This window comes from Macrosteles quadrilineatus, unplaced genomic scaffold (genome assembly GCF_028750875.1).
Source record: "Macrosteles quadrilineatus isolate MER2022 unplaced genomic scaffold, UCM_ALF_1.0 Scaffold_7__1_contigs__length_78375512, whole genome shotgun sequence".
Taxonomy (NCBI): domain Eukaryota; kingdom Metazoa; phylum Arthropoda; class Insecta; order Hemiptera; family Cicadellidae; genus Macrosteles; species Macrosteles quadrilineatus.
This window is the reverse complement of record NW_026542600.1, coordinates 64,086,437-64,105,940: the sequence shown is the minus strand read 5'-3', so window position 1 is coordinate 64,105,940 and position 19,504 is coordinate 64,086,437. Positions and strand designations below refer to the sequence as shown.

General features: G+C 34.9%; 2 protein-coding genes across 5 annotated transcripts in view; one reads left to right on the top strand and one right to left on the bottom strand.

The window, feature by feature from the left end:
* Positions 1-19,504, bottom strand: part of LOC128997817 (mitogen-activated protein kinase-binding protein 1) — a 104,089-nt gene that overhangs the window by 5,171 nt on the left and 79,414 nt on the right. For 3 of the 4 annotated variants that reach the window (XM_054423554.1, XM_054423556.1, XM_054423555.1), the window contains exons 16-26: positions 17,129-17,319; positions 15,614-15,720; positions 14,086-14,193; positions 12,803-13,101; positions 11,876-11,976; positions 10,169-10,326; positions 8,841-8,964; positions 4,334-4,435; positions 3,827-3,939; positions 3,102-3,246; positions 218-314 (exon numbers count right to left, since the gene is read on the bottom strand). In XM_054423554.1, coding sequence (XP_054279529.1) covers positions 218-314; positions 3,102-3,246; positions 3,827-3,939; positions 4,334-4,435; positions 8,841-8,964; positions 10,169-10,326; positions 11,876-11,976; positions 12,803-13,101; positions 14,086-14,193; positions 15,614-15,720; positions 17,129-17,319 — 1,545 coding nt within the window. The remainder of the gene's footprint in view (positions 1-217; positions 315-3,101; positions 3,247-3,826; positions 3,940-4,333; positions 4,436-8,840; positions 8,965-10,168; positions 10,327-11,875; positions 11,977-12,802; positions 13,102-14,085; positions 14,194-15,613; positions 15,721-17,128; positions 17,320-19,504) is intronic. The other variant, XM_054423558.1, reaches the window with a different exon arrangement.
* On the top strand, positions 18,212-19,342 carry LOC128997818 (ATP-dependent (S)-NAD(P)H-hydrate dehydratase-like). The gene has a single exon (XM_054423559.1). It carries the CDS (start codon positions 18,218-18,220, stop codon positions 19,217-19,219), a length of 1,002 nt encoding a protein of 333 aa, XP_054279534.1. The 5' UTR covers positions 18,212-18,217; the 3' UTR covers positions 19,220-19,342.

Genomic DNA, 19,504 nt, shown 5'->3' with positions numbered 1-19,504 from the left:
TACAAGTGTGAGTAATTTTGTATCTATTTTGTCAAGTATGCGACTTGACAAATTGGTTTTGGATAAAGGGTGTAATGCGGTGGAGCTCTTTAAATTTAAATCGTAAAACAAATTACATGGTGACACACAACATGCTGACAAACTAACATTACAATTGAGTAAGAAATAATTTAAATTTTTAATAATGAGAGTACGGTACTAAAGCGTCAAAGCTTACCCTGAGCGGTCTGTGCTTGAACTCCTTTGCTGTGGTAGGCAATTGTTCTTGCCTTCTTCAGAACTTGAATCTTCATTGTCAGGTTTATTTAAGGCCACTGTAACAAAACAAGTACTGTACACTTTTAGTTAAAATGGTATATTTTTGGATGTTTGGAAAAGCAATATTTCCAATACAGGGTGTCCACCAGGCCAAAAAGAAAAAAATCATGAGTAATTCCAGGTAGTTCAAGTAGTACTTTTCATACCAACCTTACCAATGCAGTTTTGCTAAAATGAGTGTTAAACTGAAATGAACAGAGATATTTAGTGACTTTTTTCATTCACCACATCCAGGTCAGCTCAATCGGCCTTAAAATTTGTTGTCCTGATCTTTATGATTGATTTCAAATATTCGTCTAACTTGGAAGATCTGTATTTAGATTGCTCTATCACTAGGCCATGCTTAAAGCTTATGGTCTCTTTTGAAAAAAAAACAACAACAAAAAATGTAGCAAGTGAGAGAAGTGTACTTTATACATATTAAACAGTGTGTCCAGCCAACCTGGCACCGAGTATTGGACTTAAATTTGGTATAGACCAGGGATTAGCCTAGAATGATCACTAATAGCCAAATAAGCCTGAATTGATTGACGGCGTTTCATTGGTTCTCTTTTAACATCACAAGTAGCGATATTGGAGATTATCCACTATCCAGTATTACTGTTAGAGCAAGAGATGTTCAGATTGAAGTCGCGATTATGGTATCACCGAGATCGAAAAATATACTCACGAGTGTTGCCGCGGTTGCAAGTGACAATCACGGTATTGCCAAGACCAGACATTTACTAATTTACTCGAGTGTTGCTGCGATCGCGAGTGAAAATTACGGTATCGCCAAAACCGCAAAATATACTTACAACTGTTGTCATGACCGTGAGTGATGATCACGGTATCGCCGAAGACCGCAACATTTACCTTCCAGTGTAGCCACGGTTATGAGTGACGATTGTAACATATACTAATGAGTGTTGCCATGACCGTGAGTGATGATCAAGGTATCGCCGAGACTGAAATAGACACACAGGTGTTGCCGCGATCGCGAGTGACAATTATGGTTTTGCAGAGACCGGAAAATACGCTCTCAAGTCTTGCCGCAACTTTAGCAATCATCTGTGTATATTCTGGCAAAATATTTTTTGCCTATTTATGGCTGACTCTTACAAAATCAGAAACTGTGAAGAAACACAATAATGGACATGCGGATATAAATGAAGGTGGGAGACGAGCATAATCAGTCTAGTATTATAATCTTCCATGAGAGTTAATGCTGCATCTTAAATTTAAGTATGTCTGTGTGTTAAATAGAAAAACAAATAGCCTTCAAAAATGTTAGAGGCGTGACTTAACAATTTTTTTTATTTCTAATGGGTGTTACAACGTGATAATGTGTCAACTTTGTTAATTCTTAGCCTAAGATTATTAAAACAAAAATTGTACAAAAAATATGTTTTTAAAATCTTGTTTGGTTCTTTTAAGTAGTATCTTTATTATTTATTGATTTATACAATTTGTCCTGCACTAAAATTGTATGTACTCCTCAGGAGTACATCCAGATTTTATTTACAGTCTAAACTTATTGTACTGGTATGCGGTTACCTACTGTCCTGCCCCCAAAATCAAGGGAAGAAACCGTTTCCATTTTTGTTCCTCCTTTAAAGTCAGAATTGCTGTCCCGCATATTTTCTAAACAATTTAATCAAAATTACATTGATTTGGACTCTTCAATCATGGCCAGGGTATCAAGTTTATTTCCACTTTACAATTCAAGACTAATTCCAGACTTTTCAAGACTAATTCCAATTCCAGATTTTTCAAGACTAGTTTTTTCCAATAAATAGTGAGTGTCGATACCAAAATGTATCAATTCTCGTTTCTTGATACCAATAACAATTTTTATTTAAGGTTTAACCAAATTTCCTAAATAATTTGGTTGTACTACACACACCCTATAAAGTATTATTAAGATAATGATTTTAAAGTAAAAACAAAATGCAGCAATGAACAATTCTAGCCAGCAAATTAGGGTTTTTTAAAATCATGAAATCTTCAGCAGACGTGTAGACATCATCCCGCGCTACACACAGCTTCTGCGGTTTCGAAAACGTAATCATCGTCGTCTGCAATCGCAGCAAAATCATGAATATTTTTCCGCGGCACTTTAGACATTGTTGTCGTTTCCCGCGGTCACGGCAACGTCATCATCGTCGTCTGCGATCGTGGCAAAATCATGAACATTTCCCGCGGCCGTGTAGACAACATCCGTCGTGTCCCGTGGTCACAGAAATGTCATCGTCGTCGTCCGCAATCGTGGTAAAATTATGATCATTTACTGGGGCCGTGTAGATATCATCATTGACTCCCTCGGACACAGATCGCGCAGTCACGGAAGCGTCATCGTCGACGTCCGCGATCGCGGTAAAATCATGAACATTTCCCGCAGCCATGAAGAAATCATCGTCGTGTCCCGAGATCATGGAAATGTCATCATCGTCGTCTTCGATCGTAGAAAAAAAACATGAAAATTTCCCGCAGCCGTGAAGAGATCATCGTCGTGGCCCGTGGTCACGGAAACAACATCGTTGTCGTCCATGATTGCGTCAAAATGATACTCTTGTCGGGAAAGACTAAATCCCGACTTTTTAATACCATTTTGAAATTCAATACTAATTCCAGATTTTCCCGACTACTTGACACCTTGATGGACACTTTTTGTTACCATATGAGATGGCCTTAAACCGGGAGGATTAAATGAAGAGTATGTTTCTTCCCCAAGAAATAAAATCAGTTTGAAAAAAGAATCCAATTTGATCCCGAAAATTGTAGTGGAATTTAATTCTACTTACTACTGGAGTAGGAGGAGGTCATGCCTCTACGACGGTTGAGAGTGCTGCTCTTCTGACCAGAGATGGCTTTGTTGAGTGATGAAATGGTCGGTCGCATGACTCGCCTCACACTCTGACTGTGACTCTGCTCACTCTCCGAGTCACTCTGGAACAACAAGAGTAGGCCATAGTTCAAGAAAATGGAAGCTAACTGAAGGTTAAGAATGCACAAACTGCTTATGGTAAGTCTAACATTTGGATACTTAAGTAGGCGTCCCATATATACAGAGTTATACAAATATATGGGTAGCCCCTCTAAACTTTTCAATGGGTTACACCAGGAAAACTAACCTCAGTAATTTATACAGCATAAAAATTCATTTTTGGTGGGCATCAAAATTTTGCCCAGAACCCCAAAATGAGATATTTTGGGGGCAGCTCAAAATTGTAAATGTATGATAGATAATCTGTAATCAGGTAATCGAATGACACCTGGCGTTATCTGGCCAAATCCAAAAATGGGAATTTTGGGGGCAGCTTAAAAATTGTAAATGTAAAGATGATCGAGTGACACATAGTATTATTCTGTCATTATTATAACAAAATATTAAATTAAGGACAATGAGATTATTTTTAGAAAAATAACAACATTGGTTGATCAAAAGACATCACAGTTTTATCTTAAAAATCCTTTGATGTGATATTTGACACTTTTTAATTAATTTTCTAATCAATGGATCACTCACCTGGTTGAGTGTGCCGACTGAGGTACTTCTTGTGATGGTGGATGAGGGTTTGGCCCCCGTATGTCTAGACGAGTTTCTTGTGTTCCTTACATTAATTGATTTCCCAGTTGCCACTAGGAATCATACAAAGATATTAAACTAAACAATAAAACCTTATAAACGTAAGTTACAGGTGGAAAGTGAATACAATTGTTTTGTTACATAGCAACATTGAGCAACATTAGTTTGGTTATTTTTTATGGCCTTGTGGTTGACAAGTTAAGAGTTTTCCCCCCAACTAAAATCAAATCTATTAACAGTCAAGGATCAGTTTGTTAATATTGGATTAGGATTGGATACAGTCTAAGATGAAAAGTTATTAATTTAGAAAATAAAATTGTGACAGATGACCAGATTTCTTGTTTATTAAATATTCAGCTTAATGTGACCTAAAAACTGCAATACTTGATACTTGCGAACCTGATTTCTTACATACTCTACTTACACAATACAATGTGTATAAAATACCTGATTGTGAAGGTTGTACTGTTCGTAACTTGGAAGGAGTGTTGGACAAATCACTCAGTGAGCAAGCTCTTCGGATTCCTCCACTACCATCTGCATCAATAACTACCAAACAACATGCAAACAAGTCAACAACAACATCAACAAAAACCACAACAAAAACAACAAGGGAACACAATGCAATATTTATTAAAATAAAAAAGTAAATACAGTTTACAAAATTTTCCTCAATTAATTGTTATTACGATACAGTGAACCTGTAGGCTCATAAAATTTAAATTTTCCTTAACAGACTGTTGTAGGAAGATGAATTTTCACCGAATTTTAGTGATTTGGTGTCATTAGATAAAGTTTAGGTTTATCGTGAAAACACGAATCAAGGACTGTATGTCGAATTGATGTATGATAACATAAAAAAAAAAATCTTTGGAGAGTCTTTTAGAGTTCATATTTTTTATCAATTAACACAGACAAAGCAAATGAAATAACTAGTTTTGTATCTTTAGTACATAAATATGTTGGTATTTTTTCAAATAAGTTATGGAAATCTGTTATTTGATATATGGTCACAACAACTTAACGGAAAAAACTGATTTTAATATTGGTCTCTTTATAAAACGTGGCCAAATACTTTCTTTCTAGGTGGTTCACTCATTACTTTGCTCGAATATCAGACGATGATCCTATTAAAAATACAAGATTAATTTTGATTGAAAATTTGTATACACAACATTAAATTATATTGTACTTCACTTATAAAGTAATGCAAAAAATATGTCACGTTCATCTTCATAAAATTATAATTGATTATAAAATCAAAATATAATATTTTATTTTTGAAATACATAGGTCACAATGAGGAAAAACTAAATTAAAAGATGTACAAATCTAACTTTAAGGAGTGCTAAACATAAAAATCCACACAGTGAAAAAGAAACAGTGAAAATAACTAAAGGTAATAATAAAAAAACAACACAGAAATAAAAAAAAACTGTTTATTGTAAACTGTTACAGTACAAAATAAAATTATATAACACAAATAATTATACAACAATTAAAAATTATACTCAGGAAAAGGTATGGATCATTACAATAATCAGAGAATAGAAATAAATTATGGAAGATTTTTCTAAGAACAATCTTAATAATAGTTTTGTTAAATCCGGAAAATAAGAAAATAATTATTTGATGGCAGTGTAGACGTCATCATCGACTTTCGCGGTCACGGAAACGCCGTTGTCGTCGTCCCCAGTCACGGGAAAATCATGAACATTTCCGGCGCCCGTGTGGACATCATCATTGTCTGTTGCGGTTAAGAAAACGTCATCATAGTCTTCTGCGATCGGGGCAAATGTGCGTTTAACAATTGCAATCTTCTAACGGGGCTAAAATAAAAATCCCGGAATCGCTCCAAAAATCCCGACTTTCCCAGGTCCCTTCAAATTCAAGGTTTTTTCCCAGTTCTCCCGGTTTTCCCGGCTGGTATACACCCTGAATTTTGATCACATTTTCTAAATTCATTTATTTCATACTAAGCTAGTAATATTTCAATGAAAACACACTTTATTACACACCCTGTAGCGGCAAACCTAAGTACTCGTTCAACTTCATAATAAACCTATGGTTTTTTAAACAGTGAGTAAATCTGACATTTTAAAGAGGAAATTCTAGTGAATATCCAATCAGGCTCATGGAAATTCACTTAGTCTGCAGGTTTGCTGCGGTGGGGTTGTTTACAATTTTAAATGGCACATTTCCTAACCTTTAGAAGTTTTTAAAGAAGAAAGCATCATTAAAAAGGACCAAAACTTCAAATTTTTTTCAAATACTTTTTAAATCGTACTAATAGTCATACACCGTAATTTCTGTAGTGGAACAAAGATTTACTTAATGAATGGTTTTGTTAAAAAGGTAAAATTATTTTTCTTATTTTCTGAATTATTGTGATTGTTGTTTGGTAGAATAACCCTCATTGACAAAAGATTGATATAGTTATTTTCCTGTATGAATACTGAATTTAAGGACAACTAAATAAATAATACAACACCAAAACTCAAAATACATAAAATAAATAAATAAATAAAAATATGAGATTGCTATTAAACAAAAATAATACATACAATCCATTTTCTGTTTCCAAAATACAATCAGACATGCTACATGAAACTTTAACTTCAAAATAAATAAAAGAAAAACAACTGCCAAATATATGTGATCAGCCTTAAACTAAATTTTATTTCTTTTAACCAACTTAGTGTTAAGGTATAGTCCATTTACTGCTATTTTTTTAATATAGCAGTTTTTTCTCTGGGCTATATTAGTAATAATTCATGTTGAAATAAAGATTTATATAAATAGTGTAATGGTAGGACAAAATTGATGCAATGGTAGAATTTAGAAAAACAAATTACAAGATCTCCAGACCTAGGTTAAGACAGTTTAAAATCAATAATTATAAAATAGTTCCAGTAATTGATTAAACAAACACGATAATATATAAAAAAGAAAGTATCAAGTTGTAAAATGTAACAGCTTTGTTAGGAATAATAAGTTTTTATAGGCCTACAGATGTTTGAGTGTTTTATTTATGTGTTAGTTATATAGCCTTAATTATAATTCAAGGCTGATCAGCAAAACTGAAGCAACGAGGCACAAATATAACCATGTTCTAATGTCATACCTGAATTGCATTTGGATGGCAGGATATTGTTATTTTTCAGTCGTTTTGCAAGTTGATTGGTTAGGCGCTTAGGCGAGTTGGTACAAGATGAAGATGTGGCAGGGGTGGATGATCCAGAGTCATATCCCAGTGGAGCAATTGAGTTATCTTCTCCGGATATTGCTCCTTCATCTTGAACATTCCTGATGGATATCCTTTCAAAATTTTGTGATAATAATTTAACATTTGGCATTCTTGGACGTAGTTTACCTCCATCGGATTGAGTTTTTGTCAGATTTATTGGGTTAACATTCTTGCCTTCATAGATGCAATTCCTCTTGGCTTCGCTCATTTTTTGCATTTCTTCCAGGGTCTTATTATCAACTGAGGACATAATGACTTTTTTGCACATTGAGGATGTATCGTTTTTATCATTTGAAAGATTGGATGAATTGTTAAGATCACATGTTTTAGCACAAGAAATATCATCAATTATTACTTCTTTAACTATAAATTCTAAAGGTTTCAATTCCCTGCAGACTATATCATCATTTTGTTTGTGATGGATGTGTTGTAGGCTCATACTCTTTACAGGTTTTCCATTGGAGAAATTGTTGTGAAAGTCTTCTCTCATGGAGTTCAGGCCAGGGTCTTTGCTGTCGTTATCTGACTGCCATACACGTTTCATATCCTCATCCTTCTTCCATATTGCAGCCCGAGCTTTGACTGCTTCGATTTGTTTACCAACAGTATTCACTGGCACCTTCTGCCAGCTTTTGCGCTGTGATTTATTGGGTTTCTGATGAGGTTTTGGGGGTTTATGAGCAACTATAGGATATGTATCAGGTTGACAAGAGCTCGACGATTCTTTACTTTGAAATCTTTTTGCTATGATATCAGGCAATGTTTTTACACATTCACCTCCCATTGGAATAAAGAAAAACTCGGGTTTTGGCTTACCATCTTTTGCGCAGTTAGTAGTTGAATTTGAATAGAATGATTCAGTTCGCTCACCGAAGTTTTCATCTGCTTTGAATTCAGATGAATCTTGAAGACTTCTAGTTCTAAAAACTGGTTGTTTTTCAATGTCTTTGGGAATATCTTTAGAAACAGAATCAGAAATGTCAGTAAGAATACTTTCTGTGCTGTGAAATTCTTCTTTATCCTTATTTGTGAACAAATACTGATACTCACTTTCATCAGTCAATATACTCTCTGTGCTTCGACAAGCTTCTTTGCACCGCAAGAAAAAACTAGCACTGCTATGACGGCCATTGAGCTCATCATTGTTATCATCCATCATTTCCTCGTCACCAGCTAAAATATTTTCTTCACTATGAAACTTTGTTTTTTCTCCTTGTTGAATAATACCATGGCTGAATATCTGATACTCACTTACACACCTTCTTGGAAGTTTATTGGATGAAAATTCTGCACAGCTTTCCAACGAGTCTGAACTGAAATCACTCAAATCAGATTTCTGCTCATCAACCGACATTACTGCACTTTGTCCGACTTCACTTAGCGATTCTAGGGATATACAATCTTCCTTGGACTCTAAATTATATTCAGACTTAATATCTATAAAAAAACCACACGAGTGCCTCTTAGCTCTAATATCAGAAGATTTCACAAACTCGGGTGAACAAAATGGAGGAGACAGATCGTCAAAAACAGGGGACTCTGGTAGAGATAGGTTAGTTGTGCGGTTAGACTTACGGAAAGTATTGCCTATGGAAAAATCAGTCGATAGATTAAGAGAAAATGGGCGTTTGTTAGAGCTAGGGTTAGTTTTGTTAGTAGAAGATTTCTTGTAAGAATGTGGCAGAGTGTTAAATTCTTTCTGTTTACCTATATTTGGAACTTGAAAAGAAGGTTTTAAAGAAGACATTTTTCTTGAGTCGTGATAACTCATTCCTCTTGGACTAAGGTCTTGTATACTTTGACTTGATTCTAAATTTGACCGATAGCCAACCTGAAATTAGAAAAGAAACAATAGTAAGGCCCAACACATTTACAATATTGTTGTATGTATTAAATAGAGATTATAACGAATTCAATATGCATGCAAAATATTTATTTTCTAATATAAATAAATTTCATTTATTTAAATCTCAATACCAAGGCTTTGACCTTTCTGTAGTAAAAACTTGTCAATATATATATATATATTTTAGAGCACATAATTTTTTTAGCTCTAAACATACATACAAGTCATCTATCATTATTCTCGGCTGTTACAACCCGGGCAATGTCTTAGGACATGTTCATTGGCAGAAACAACAACACCAATAATTGACATGCGCCTTCTCTGTGATGAGAGAGCTAGATCAGGATTTTTCCTGTGGGACTAAAATCCAGCCAATGATTTGTGTATTGAACTACTATCCTTATGAACATTAAAAGGAGGGTTAAATTGACTCAATAAATAACCTAGATGAACATCTTTAACTCGAGTCAGAGAGATATATTTGATTTCGTAACAACAGGATTGATGTTTCTTCAAATTGTTTTAGCCTTCTTAATAGGTTTTAACCAATTTACAAAAATATATTTTTACTTTGCCAAAGATATTTTAGATCACATGTGGTTGGTAACCATACACATTATAATCTACTTTAACAAGTTACAATGGTGACTTTTCTAGAACTTCTAAGAGATACTTTAGATTGTTTAACATCTAGAATCTAGAATCGAGAATCAAGAGATGTATTGTCATTGACCTTTTACAAGGAATAGATATAGTCAACAATATAAATAAAAACTAAAGCTATAAAAAACAGTGGGTTCTAAATTAAAAATTAATATTAACATCAGCAACTAAATACTCTGTTATACAGTAATATGGCTTTTGGATGAGCCCCTCAAACATTTTAGACTTAAACCTATTAAAAGGATCCTGTTTTGCTGCCAGACCTAATTTATTAAAAAATTGAATGCATATTCACTCTCCCTCAGATTTCATAGAATTCCTGATATAATAGTCTTGATTATATTACCTAAACTGGCCACAGCAAAGTGGAAAGATTGGATAACAAGTAAAATGATGAAAACCGACATAGAGCCTTCCAATTACAGACAGGGGCGACAAAAGAGGTTGTCCTGACATATCTGCTATGCATGGAACTAGCCTGTGATTTACAGTACTCGGTTGTCAGTAGGGAGGATGAGATACTCACACACTGCAGCTGCCTCCTCGTCTCCTCTATCCTCCTTTGCAACTCTTCACGTTTGCTGGTGCTTTGTGCCTCATGTTTGGTCACTCTTGCTGCTTGTATCACATTACTGTTCCTTACTCCGCTGCCCGACATGTACCTTGCAGATAGACTTGTTTTATCTGAAATAAATAATTTTTTTGTAAACTTTCCAAACAAACCAATCACATACAAGATTAAGCAAATTTACTGCCTACAAAGAATAAGTACTTTAAGAGGAGTCATATTTTGTCTATTATTAATACTAAAAATAAAAGACCACACATTTTTACAACTTTTTTAATACTTTTGAAATGTAGAATAAATGGGGATAGCAGCTAGCTTACTTTAAAGTTTAGGTACAGGTAGAAAACATAGAAAACACAGAAGACATATAAAACACACACTATTTCGTTCCCAGGGGGGACTTTGTCAAGTGTAGAGAAAGAGAGTTTACAAAATGTCATATATTGTCAATATTGTGTGTTTTATATATCTTATGTCTGTTCTATGGCCTATCTGTATTTCTTCTCAAGTAAGATAGCTGCTATCCACCTTTATTCTACAAAAAAAAATTCCTGGCGTAGAGCCTTTTCTTTAAAACTGTCTATTTCACTGTATTTTACAGTGATGACTTTGTAAAATGACCTGATAGTTTTAAATGTAACCATTTTAAGTGTATGCCTACCTAGCCTACTAGTTAAACTTGCAACATTAACTCTCAAACAAATTGTTACCACAATGTTAACAATGGACGGTACCAATCAATCAATCTTTGTTTGCCATAACGATACATAACATATTATTGACAAAGTCAGGGTTTACAGTTTTCAGATCAAGTCTTAACATAACAAAATATTCTTATAGGGTAAATATTTACTGCACATACTATTCACATTCTGTAACAAAATGAAAACAAAAACTATAGGAAACTTCTTCCAGTTTAAAATATTGCTCCAGACTATAAAAAGGACATTGAAGCAGATAATTGTAAAGCAAACCCTTAAATTTGTGAATTGAATGAATATTTATATTATTTTTTTTACTGAATTATATACTTTAATTGATAAAATGCTACCATCAATCATGTTCAAATATATGACACCCCTCCAACAGTAATCTACTAGATGGAATCTATAACACAAACTACGTTCAACCTAGTTATAAAGACCTATTTTGATGTAGTTTGGTAAAAAGAAAATGTAGCATTGTTTATTACGAGTACCGTATCATAAATCAATATTGATTTTTATTACTTTCAAACCCTTTGCATGCCACGTTAGTTTGTTTAGGCCTTATTTTTAACAAATGGTAGCGAGCCCCAAAAGTATACTTGCTATGGGCGCATCACAAGTGTGCAGAACAAACTGAAATTGATTGATATCACAAGCAACTATACAGGCCTCAAACAATCAACATGAATTACCAAGCTTTCTAGTGATAGTAATTTGTACAATTTAAGTAGAAAAGTAGTTGAACATTTTGCAAATATTTTATTTTGCATTAAACAAGTATAGAAGGAAAGAAAATCCTCTTGCAAGACTTCTTGATTTTCATTCATCAAAGCATAAGCACTTAAATCATACAGCAATTCTAGACTAGTGAAGGAGTCCACTATACAAATCTAAAAAAAACAAAAAAAACACCGTTTATATTTCATTTTGTGGGTTCTGTTGCCGCTAAACTACTCACTTTTTGGGGTTGGATCTTTTTCCATTTCAGCTCCACTTAATGATTCAAATGTGTTCTTTAAGACTTTTTCCCTTCTACTCATAATGTTGAGACTCTCGGTACTGTAACATAAATTAACAAGATTAGTTTAACTATACTGTTAGCAATCAATGCTTATACAAACTACAAGGGGAAATTACTTACAGTTGAATGATTAAGGATTTGACACAAGTAAGCCTTAATATAATTTTTCAATACAAAAGAACAACCCTTAACAACCCAAAAATTATTACAGACACAAAAGGCGAATATTACAACTCTACAATCACCCTTTAGCAATTCAAAGATCACAGCATCAAATCAAAGGTCCAATAAATAGAAATAGTTTTACCAAGTCGACTTAAAATCGTTCATACACAAGACTAGTTGCATACACACTGATGTTAGACAGCTGTTTTTCACTGACAGTCCAAATTCCAATAGTGAATGGAAGCATGTCCACAAGAGTGAATGGAACCAGGCACAAACACCAACCAATGAACAACGCCAATAAAATGTCGGTGATCCACACAGTGGCATAATTGACTTGAAATACACATGAACGCACATCAATTGTAGTAAAATATTGGCTAATTTTTTACCGAGACAATCATTCCAATCGATCTGTGTGCAACTAGCCTAATTAATGTGCTGTCTTGGTCATAAGAATTAACTAATTTTACAATATTTATAGTTGGTGGCAACTGGCAACCCTTTGTATTATTTAAATTATGTTCTTGGTTATGGTCCGAAACAAACTAGATTCTTGTCTGTATAAGATGGGTCCGACATAACTTAAAGATTAAAAGGATCTTGATAACTAACCAACACCTGTCTTGTTTCGGTTCATTAACAGTTGAGACTCGTTATAAAACAAGAACAATATTTCCAATGAAAGTTATGGTTTACCTTCCAGTTATTTTCCTGTCTGAGTGTTCGCCACTGGGAGTAGAAGCTTGTTCATCATCGTCACTCTCCTGACTGCCCGAGACTGACTGAGATGCTTCACCATGTGCCAACAGCAAATCCGGTCGCTTGGCTCGGCGTTGAGACTTGCGCAGTTCCTCCACATCCATCGCGTTCACTGTGTAGTCACTGTTGGTGTCTTCAGCTGGTGGATAGTAGATCAACTGATGTCTCGTCTCTTCCAAAGACTCGCCTTCGGAGATGTCCTCTACATCCCCATCATGCTCAGTGCTCTCTAGGTCCTGAACAAACACATAACGTTTAGGCCTTTATCATACGAGTAAAAGTCAACCATGTCTCAAAGACCTGGACAAACCCACAATATTTAGACCTTCATCACAGGAACAAGTCAATCACGTCTCCAGGTCCTGAACAAAAACACAACATTTAGTCCTACATCACAGTATTAAATTTCGGCCTAAATTATAGGAACAAATCTACACCTTTGTTAATATTCTAAACATTTGATATTTAATACATCATGTCAGGATTAAGAAGATTTGCAGTGATAAAGATATTTAAATATACTTTCTTTGTAAAAATCTACAAGACGCTAGCTGGTTTTGCACTTTCCCAGCCATTTTCTGCAGTAAATAAACTACATGGCTTTTTTATTTTTTAGCTACTCATCTGTTAGTTATAAGATTCACGGGGTTGAAGATGATTCACTACGGTGAAAATGACAGGGTTTCAATATTATTGTATAAAGCGCATGAGTATTATCATAAGGGTGCTGAGTTGTTGTATAGTAAAGGCCAGATGTACAGTAGAACCCTTCATATCCGACCATGACGGGACCAGGCTATGGTCGGAACGGCAAAAAGGTCGAATAATGGAAGGAGCATGACCTGAAGTCTCAGCGACTTCAATAATCATCTCCCGTGACCGCGGCAACACCCGTGAGCCTAACTTGAACTTTACGTGAATTTGTTAATCTTCTACCGCGATGGCAGCAATACCCATGAGCGTAAATTGCAGTCCCCGCGACATTGGTTATCATCTGCGCGACCGTGGCACACCCGTGAGCATAACTTGCAGTCTCAGTGAGACAGGGAAAAAGTTGACGGTCGGATATCCTGAGGAGTCGGTTATTCCATGACGAATATATTGGGGGTTCTACTGTATTGTAGATGTACTATGTTGGTATTCACACTGTTACTTATTTTGTTACTTAATACTTCCTACCAATGTTCAACAATAACAACACAGCAGGTGAAGTTGCTTACCTCATACTTAAAACTTCCTATAGAGCTATCATCTGTATGGTGCCTGTTACGCTGATGACTCATTTCTATGTGTTCAGTTTTCATAATTGATTCCTTAATATCCGTAATCTAAGGAGGAACAATACAGTTACTGCATTAGTATGGTTGGTTTTTCAAACTTCAACATAAAAGGTTTAACGACTGAGGTTAGGTTTTAAGACTAACAACATGAGTATATTATCAATGTGAAATAAAAACTATAGTCGAATAGATTACAGAATAGGACCAAAACCAGTTAAGTCGGGTGGGGTGAGGGCAAGCGGCATCCAATCAGCTTTCAGAAAACTGTCCACTGTTGCCAAGTTGTGCCACGCACTCAGTCTTTGCCCGACAGCTGACCTGTGCGTTTAGAGTATATCCTCTTGTTTTGTCAAGAAATTGCCTTTAAAGTGTGCTTATAATTCAAAAAAGGCCAGTAACAAAGCTACACAAGGCATCTCACTCCATTCTACATTCAACCTTCACTCATATTTAGGTTAAAATACGCTCATAGGTGGCGTCCCCATCTCAAATGAATAATTAATATGGAAGATAGTATCCTTTTCATTTCCATGCTGACTTTGTTTCATGTATCAAACAATAAGCTGAGAAATATTTTAGAAGATTTTTAGAACCGCTATAACAATTTTCGGTCAGATAAATTTACTGGTATTGTTACGGTGATTTATTGATTCAATTTATATTTATTGATTTTATGTTTATACATTTTTCAAAAAACTGCATCTAATCAAACCATAATAATGTATGGGATGAATTTCATGTTCCATACGATATAAAAATATAACAATACTAACCAATACCACCAAGAGAAAATAAATTATTAATTTGTAATGTTGAACTGAACTACCCTACAAGTGGGAAGATAGAGTAAGGGGGTTGCCAGGCTCTAGGTGAAAATCAGCTCACCGGCCAAGAACGAAGTGGCAACGTCGCATCTCCTACCTCTTCAAATGCCAGTACTATTCTGTAATCTATTCGACTATAATCAGACAGCATTTGTATAATTTATTAGCATTTAAATGTGTAATCATTTCTGTAATAACATAAATTAACAACATATTCTAGAGAAGTGCCAAAACCCCTAACATAAATTAAAAACAAATGCCATTGAATATTTATTGGACTATTCAAATAACTTACATACAATAACATGATCATGCCCAAAAACTTCTACTTTTTGCTCAGTAGGCCTACATTAAAACATTACAGGGTGTGTTCCCATTTAGCCTGCTGCAAAGGTTTACATTTTTTCACATGTTAAGATACATACAATTATTTGATGGTTAATTGAGATAGTCATGAAGTTTTTATGTCGTTAATTAGTAGAGTGAACTTTTAAGCCAAAAGGAAAATGAGAAAAGACATTTTCTGCCCCTAATTGGCACTACATACCATATAAGTGTGTAGCTTTAAAATTTTTAAAATTAAATTAAATTATCAGGAGACTTTTTTAATACCATTTTTATAGTAAACAAATGCATCGATATACCTGAGCAACTCCAAACTGCTTCCTCTTTTCATGTTTAAATGATCGAAGTTCTGTACCACTATCTATAGAGCTATCCTCCTTAGAGCCATCTGAGTCCAAGCGCCTCTCTAAAATGGAAATGATCAAATAAGGTAACAGAAAATAGAATAAATAGTGTGTTATTTTGACGAAATGAATTACTAAGGATCTTTATTCACATGAAAATTACTAGAAGTTTATAAAAATGTACCAACATTTTTTATACTATAAGGTAATATAAAGTTCATTTGTAACTATTGAAATTATGACTCCTAATCAACTTCTACCATACCTGATATAGATACGAATATAAGACTTTGGCAGTGTTAAATATGCAATACTAACTAATCACAAATAAAAAAAAAGATCTTGCGATATCTAAAAATGCATGTGATTGATTCCATTATTTATTTGAAGTAAGGTATCAAAATGTGGAGATCACCAAGGGAACCAACAAAATTAACTTGCAAAATTATCTCCTTAACCATGAAATTAATGTGAGGTTTTATATTAATTACCTGAAGAATAAATGTTTTGCTTCAGAACACTCCCACATTTATGGACAAATCATTTATGATTAAGTACAGAAGTAAACAAGGACACAAGAAAGAGCTCCAATAGCAAACTCATTCAAGTTTATCCAGCCCTAAACGTTCTTGCCAAATCGGACCAAAATTAATCGAGTTGTCAGAGTTCACGGACACACACATTATTTATTTATATATATACTGTATCTATAAATATATATCTATTGATATATAAACATTTTGAGGAATAGTGTTTTTAGCCTCTGGGGACACCAAGATTGAAAAGAAATCGGCACTGGCTCTAGATCTTACCGTGCCACCTATGGTAATAACTTCCTCATAGGGGAAATTCCCTAAAAATAGAAATGCTACCCAAGTTATAAGTCTGATTTAATTTATATACATGTTGCTAAAGCTTTGCAGGGTTAAGGTCGATTCACACATTTCAGTCACAGGTCAGTCACATGAGTGATGTCACAGTCAACCAATCTTTGATGGATTTTCCATTGCACTATATACACTCATCTGGCGCAGGCCCGTCGGTTGCTCTGCTGGCATCTGTCAGTCAATTTCAGATTTCTTCTCACCGATATTTTTGGATTGTTTGGACGCCTAACGGATGTGTTTGAAGTTAGAAAATAGTGTTTTTTAATTTAAATGATCGTGTTTATATTTTAGATACTGTTTGTAACAATCAACAAGATGGACGATGGAAATTTGAAAGAATATTGTGTTTTAATTAAAAACTTTTTACTGTAACATCACTGTAAATAAAGTGACGGAAGACTGACTGAAACCAAATGACTGACAGTTTGACTGAGAAATTGCGGATGCAACTGAGATTTAACTGTGACTAGTCTGTGATGGATCTGTGCCGGAGCTGATATGTGTGAATCGACCTTTAAACTGGTTCCACAAAGTAAACAAGCTTTCATAATACTGTAAATAAAAAAGAAAATTAAAAACTTACCTTTGCTCATGGAACCTTGGGTATAAAAATTTCTGTCTAGAATAGGAACATCGTAGTTAGGCTCTAGGTGTGCTCGTTGTGCCCAGCGACCTTTAGGAGCTTCAACTGATCTACTGGATTTCTCAATGATTGGTATGTTGGTGTCCAGAATGGACTTTTGAGCCCACTGAGGCAACTGGCCCATGTTCAACCTGAAAAAGATTAATTGGTGTAGTTGATGAGAAAATTCCAATTGATCACTAAACCTATTACTGACCAAAACAGAAATGCTACATATCTAATCCCCCAAAAATTACAAATCAGTTTGTTAATTTTTTTGAGAAAAAATCACTTGGCTTAGGAATACAGAGAAAAAGAGCCATGGATACTGGAAACTCAACTATGATACCCAAGAGAAAAGTTCCAGGCAGTTGAAAGCATACTAAAAATTTGGGGTCAACTTTTTGTGTGCCCAATAGAGCTCACAAAAATGTATGTTCAGATGGTTAAAAGAATATTCCTATATTAGTACCAAGAAGCATGGACTGGATATTTCTATCCCATCAAAAAGGTTTTGGGGGTAACTGGCTTTTACCTAGACCTCTTTTATTGGGTAGGTAAGTTTATTACAAATCAGTTTGTTTGTATAAAGCAAGAATATATTCAATATTTTTATACCTGATACGTGTAGTTTAAAACTAAATTTTTAGAGAAGGAACACAATGTATTATAAAATTGATAAGTTTGATAAAATACAATAATTGTGTTTTAAACCTCTATAAAAAATATTTAAATATAATAATTAAAAATATAATAGTTGAATCAAAACATAATTGATTACTAAATGAACTATGTGCTATGTAAAACTTCTTATCTGATACACAATAGTTGGCACACATTCGGATGTAAGCAGTAATAAGCGTATAAATCTTCCATTCCTAATTTATTTAATAAAACTCAAATAAAAACATTTTCTATGAAACAAAATAATAAAACACTATTATGACACAATATAAACATATCAGTGATGAAGCCAATTGATAACATCAATGACGTCAAGATCTGAAGAGATAATGTCTTATTTTTATGAGCCTTGTCTCAAAATTAACAATGTTTCTTTATATATCTTCTATTACATTGTGTTTAAGTTGTGGTGGTGTTTATAGTGTCAATTACACATCTGGTAAAGCGGACAAGGCAGTTTTAGAGGAATGTAAGAATTTCATCCCACACCTGAGTACAAAGCAACACAAGGGGGACAGGGGTCGTATCGGAGTGTTTGGAGGTTCTGAAGAGTACACAGGTCCACCCTACTTTGGTGCGATGGCATCGCTTCGGACAGGAACTGACATGGTCTACTTGTTTTGCGCTTCACCCGCAGCCATCCCAATAAAATCATATGGCCCTGAACTCATGGTACTTCCCTGCCTAGACTCGAAGCATGCGTTCAGCAAAATCAAGCCGTGGTTGGAACGTATACATGGTGTATTAATCGGGCCTGGCCTGGGGAGAAACGAAACTGTCGTAAAAAATATAGTGAAGATGATAGGCTTTTTGAAAGAAGACGTTAACAGTGCAATACCGATGGTTTTTGACGCGGACGCGTTTTACATAATGTACTCCAACCCGGAATTGCTACAGGAATATCCCAAACAAGTATATCTCACGCCAAATTATGAAGAGTTTCGACAGCTAGTGTCAGTGGTTTTAGGCATAAGCCAGAACAGTGTTAATCCTCACGAACATTTGAAGGCTCTGGCTGAAAAGTTGGGCCCCAAAGTGACAATCGTACTGAAAGGCAAGGTGGACAAAATAGCGCAAGGAGACAGTGTGGTGACGAGCAACAAGATGACAGGGTCTCCAAGGAGGTGTGGGGGGCAGGGGGACATGCTGGCAGGTTGTCTGGCAGCGCTGGCAGTGTGGCAGGATATGGCAGAGACATGGAGACCTCAAGTACATCTGACACAGGAGCAGATAGTGGGCTACGCAGCCAGTGCCTTGCTCAAACTAGCCAATGAGATGGCCTACAAGGAGAAAGGTCGTAGTCTCATTGCCTCTGATATCCTATCCAAACTGCATCCAGCTTTTGACATTCTCTTTGACGAGTTATAGACATTGATTACTATGAGAGGAAGCCTTTCAAAGAAATTCTAACTGATGAGTGTGATGTGTCTAAGATGAATGTGACAACCAGGAAGCAAGGTCGTAATTGTACATACTTTTTTAATAACATAATTTTGCACCACAATTAATTGTTATCTTATTTATTTAGTTATATCTTTGACATTGATTTTTGCGTTGAATGGTTCCTTAATTAATAGCATTGTTTTGCGGGTGTAAAGTAATAAATAAAACAACCCCGTAAAATAACAATTACAGTTTATTTAAACTCAAATG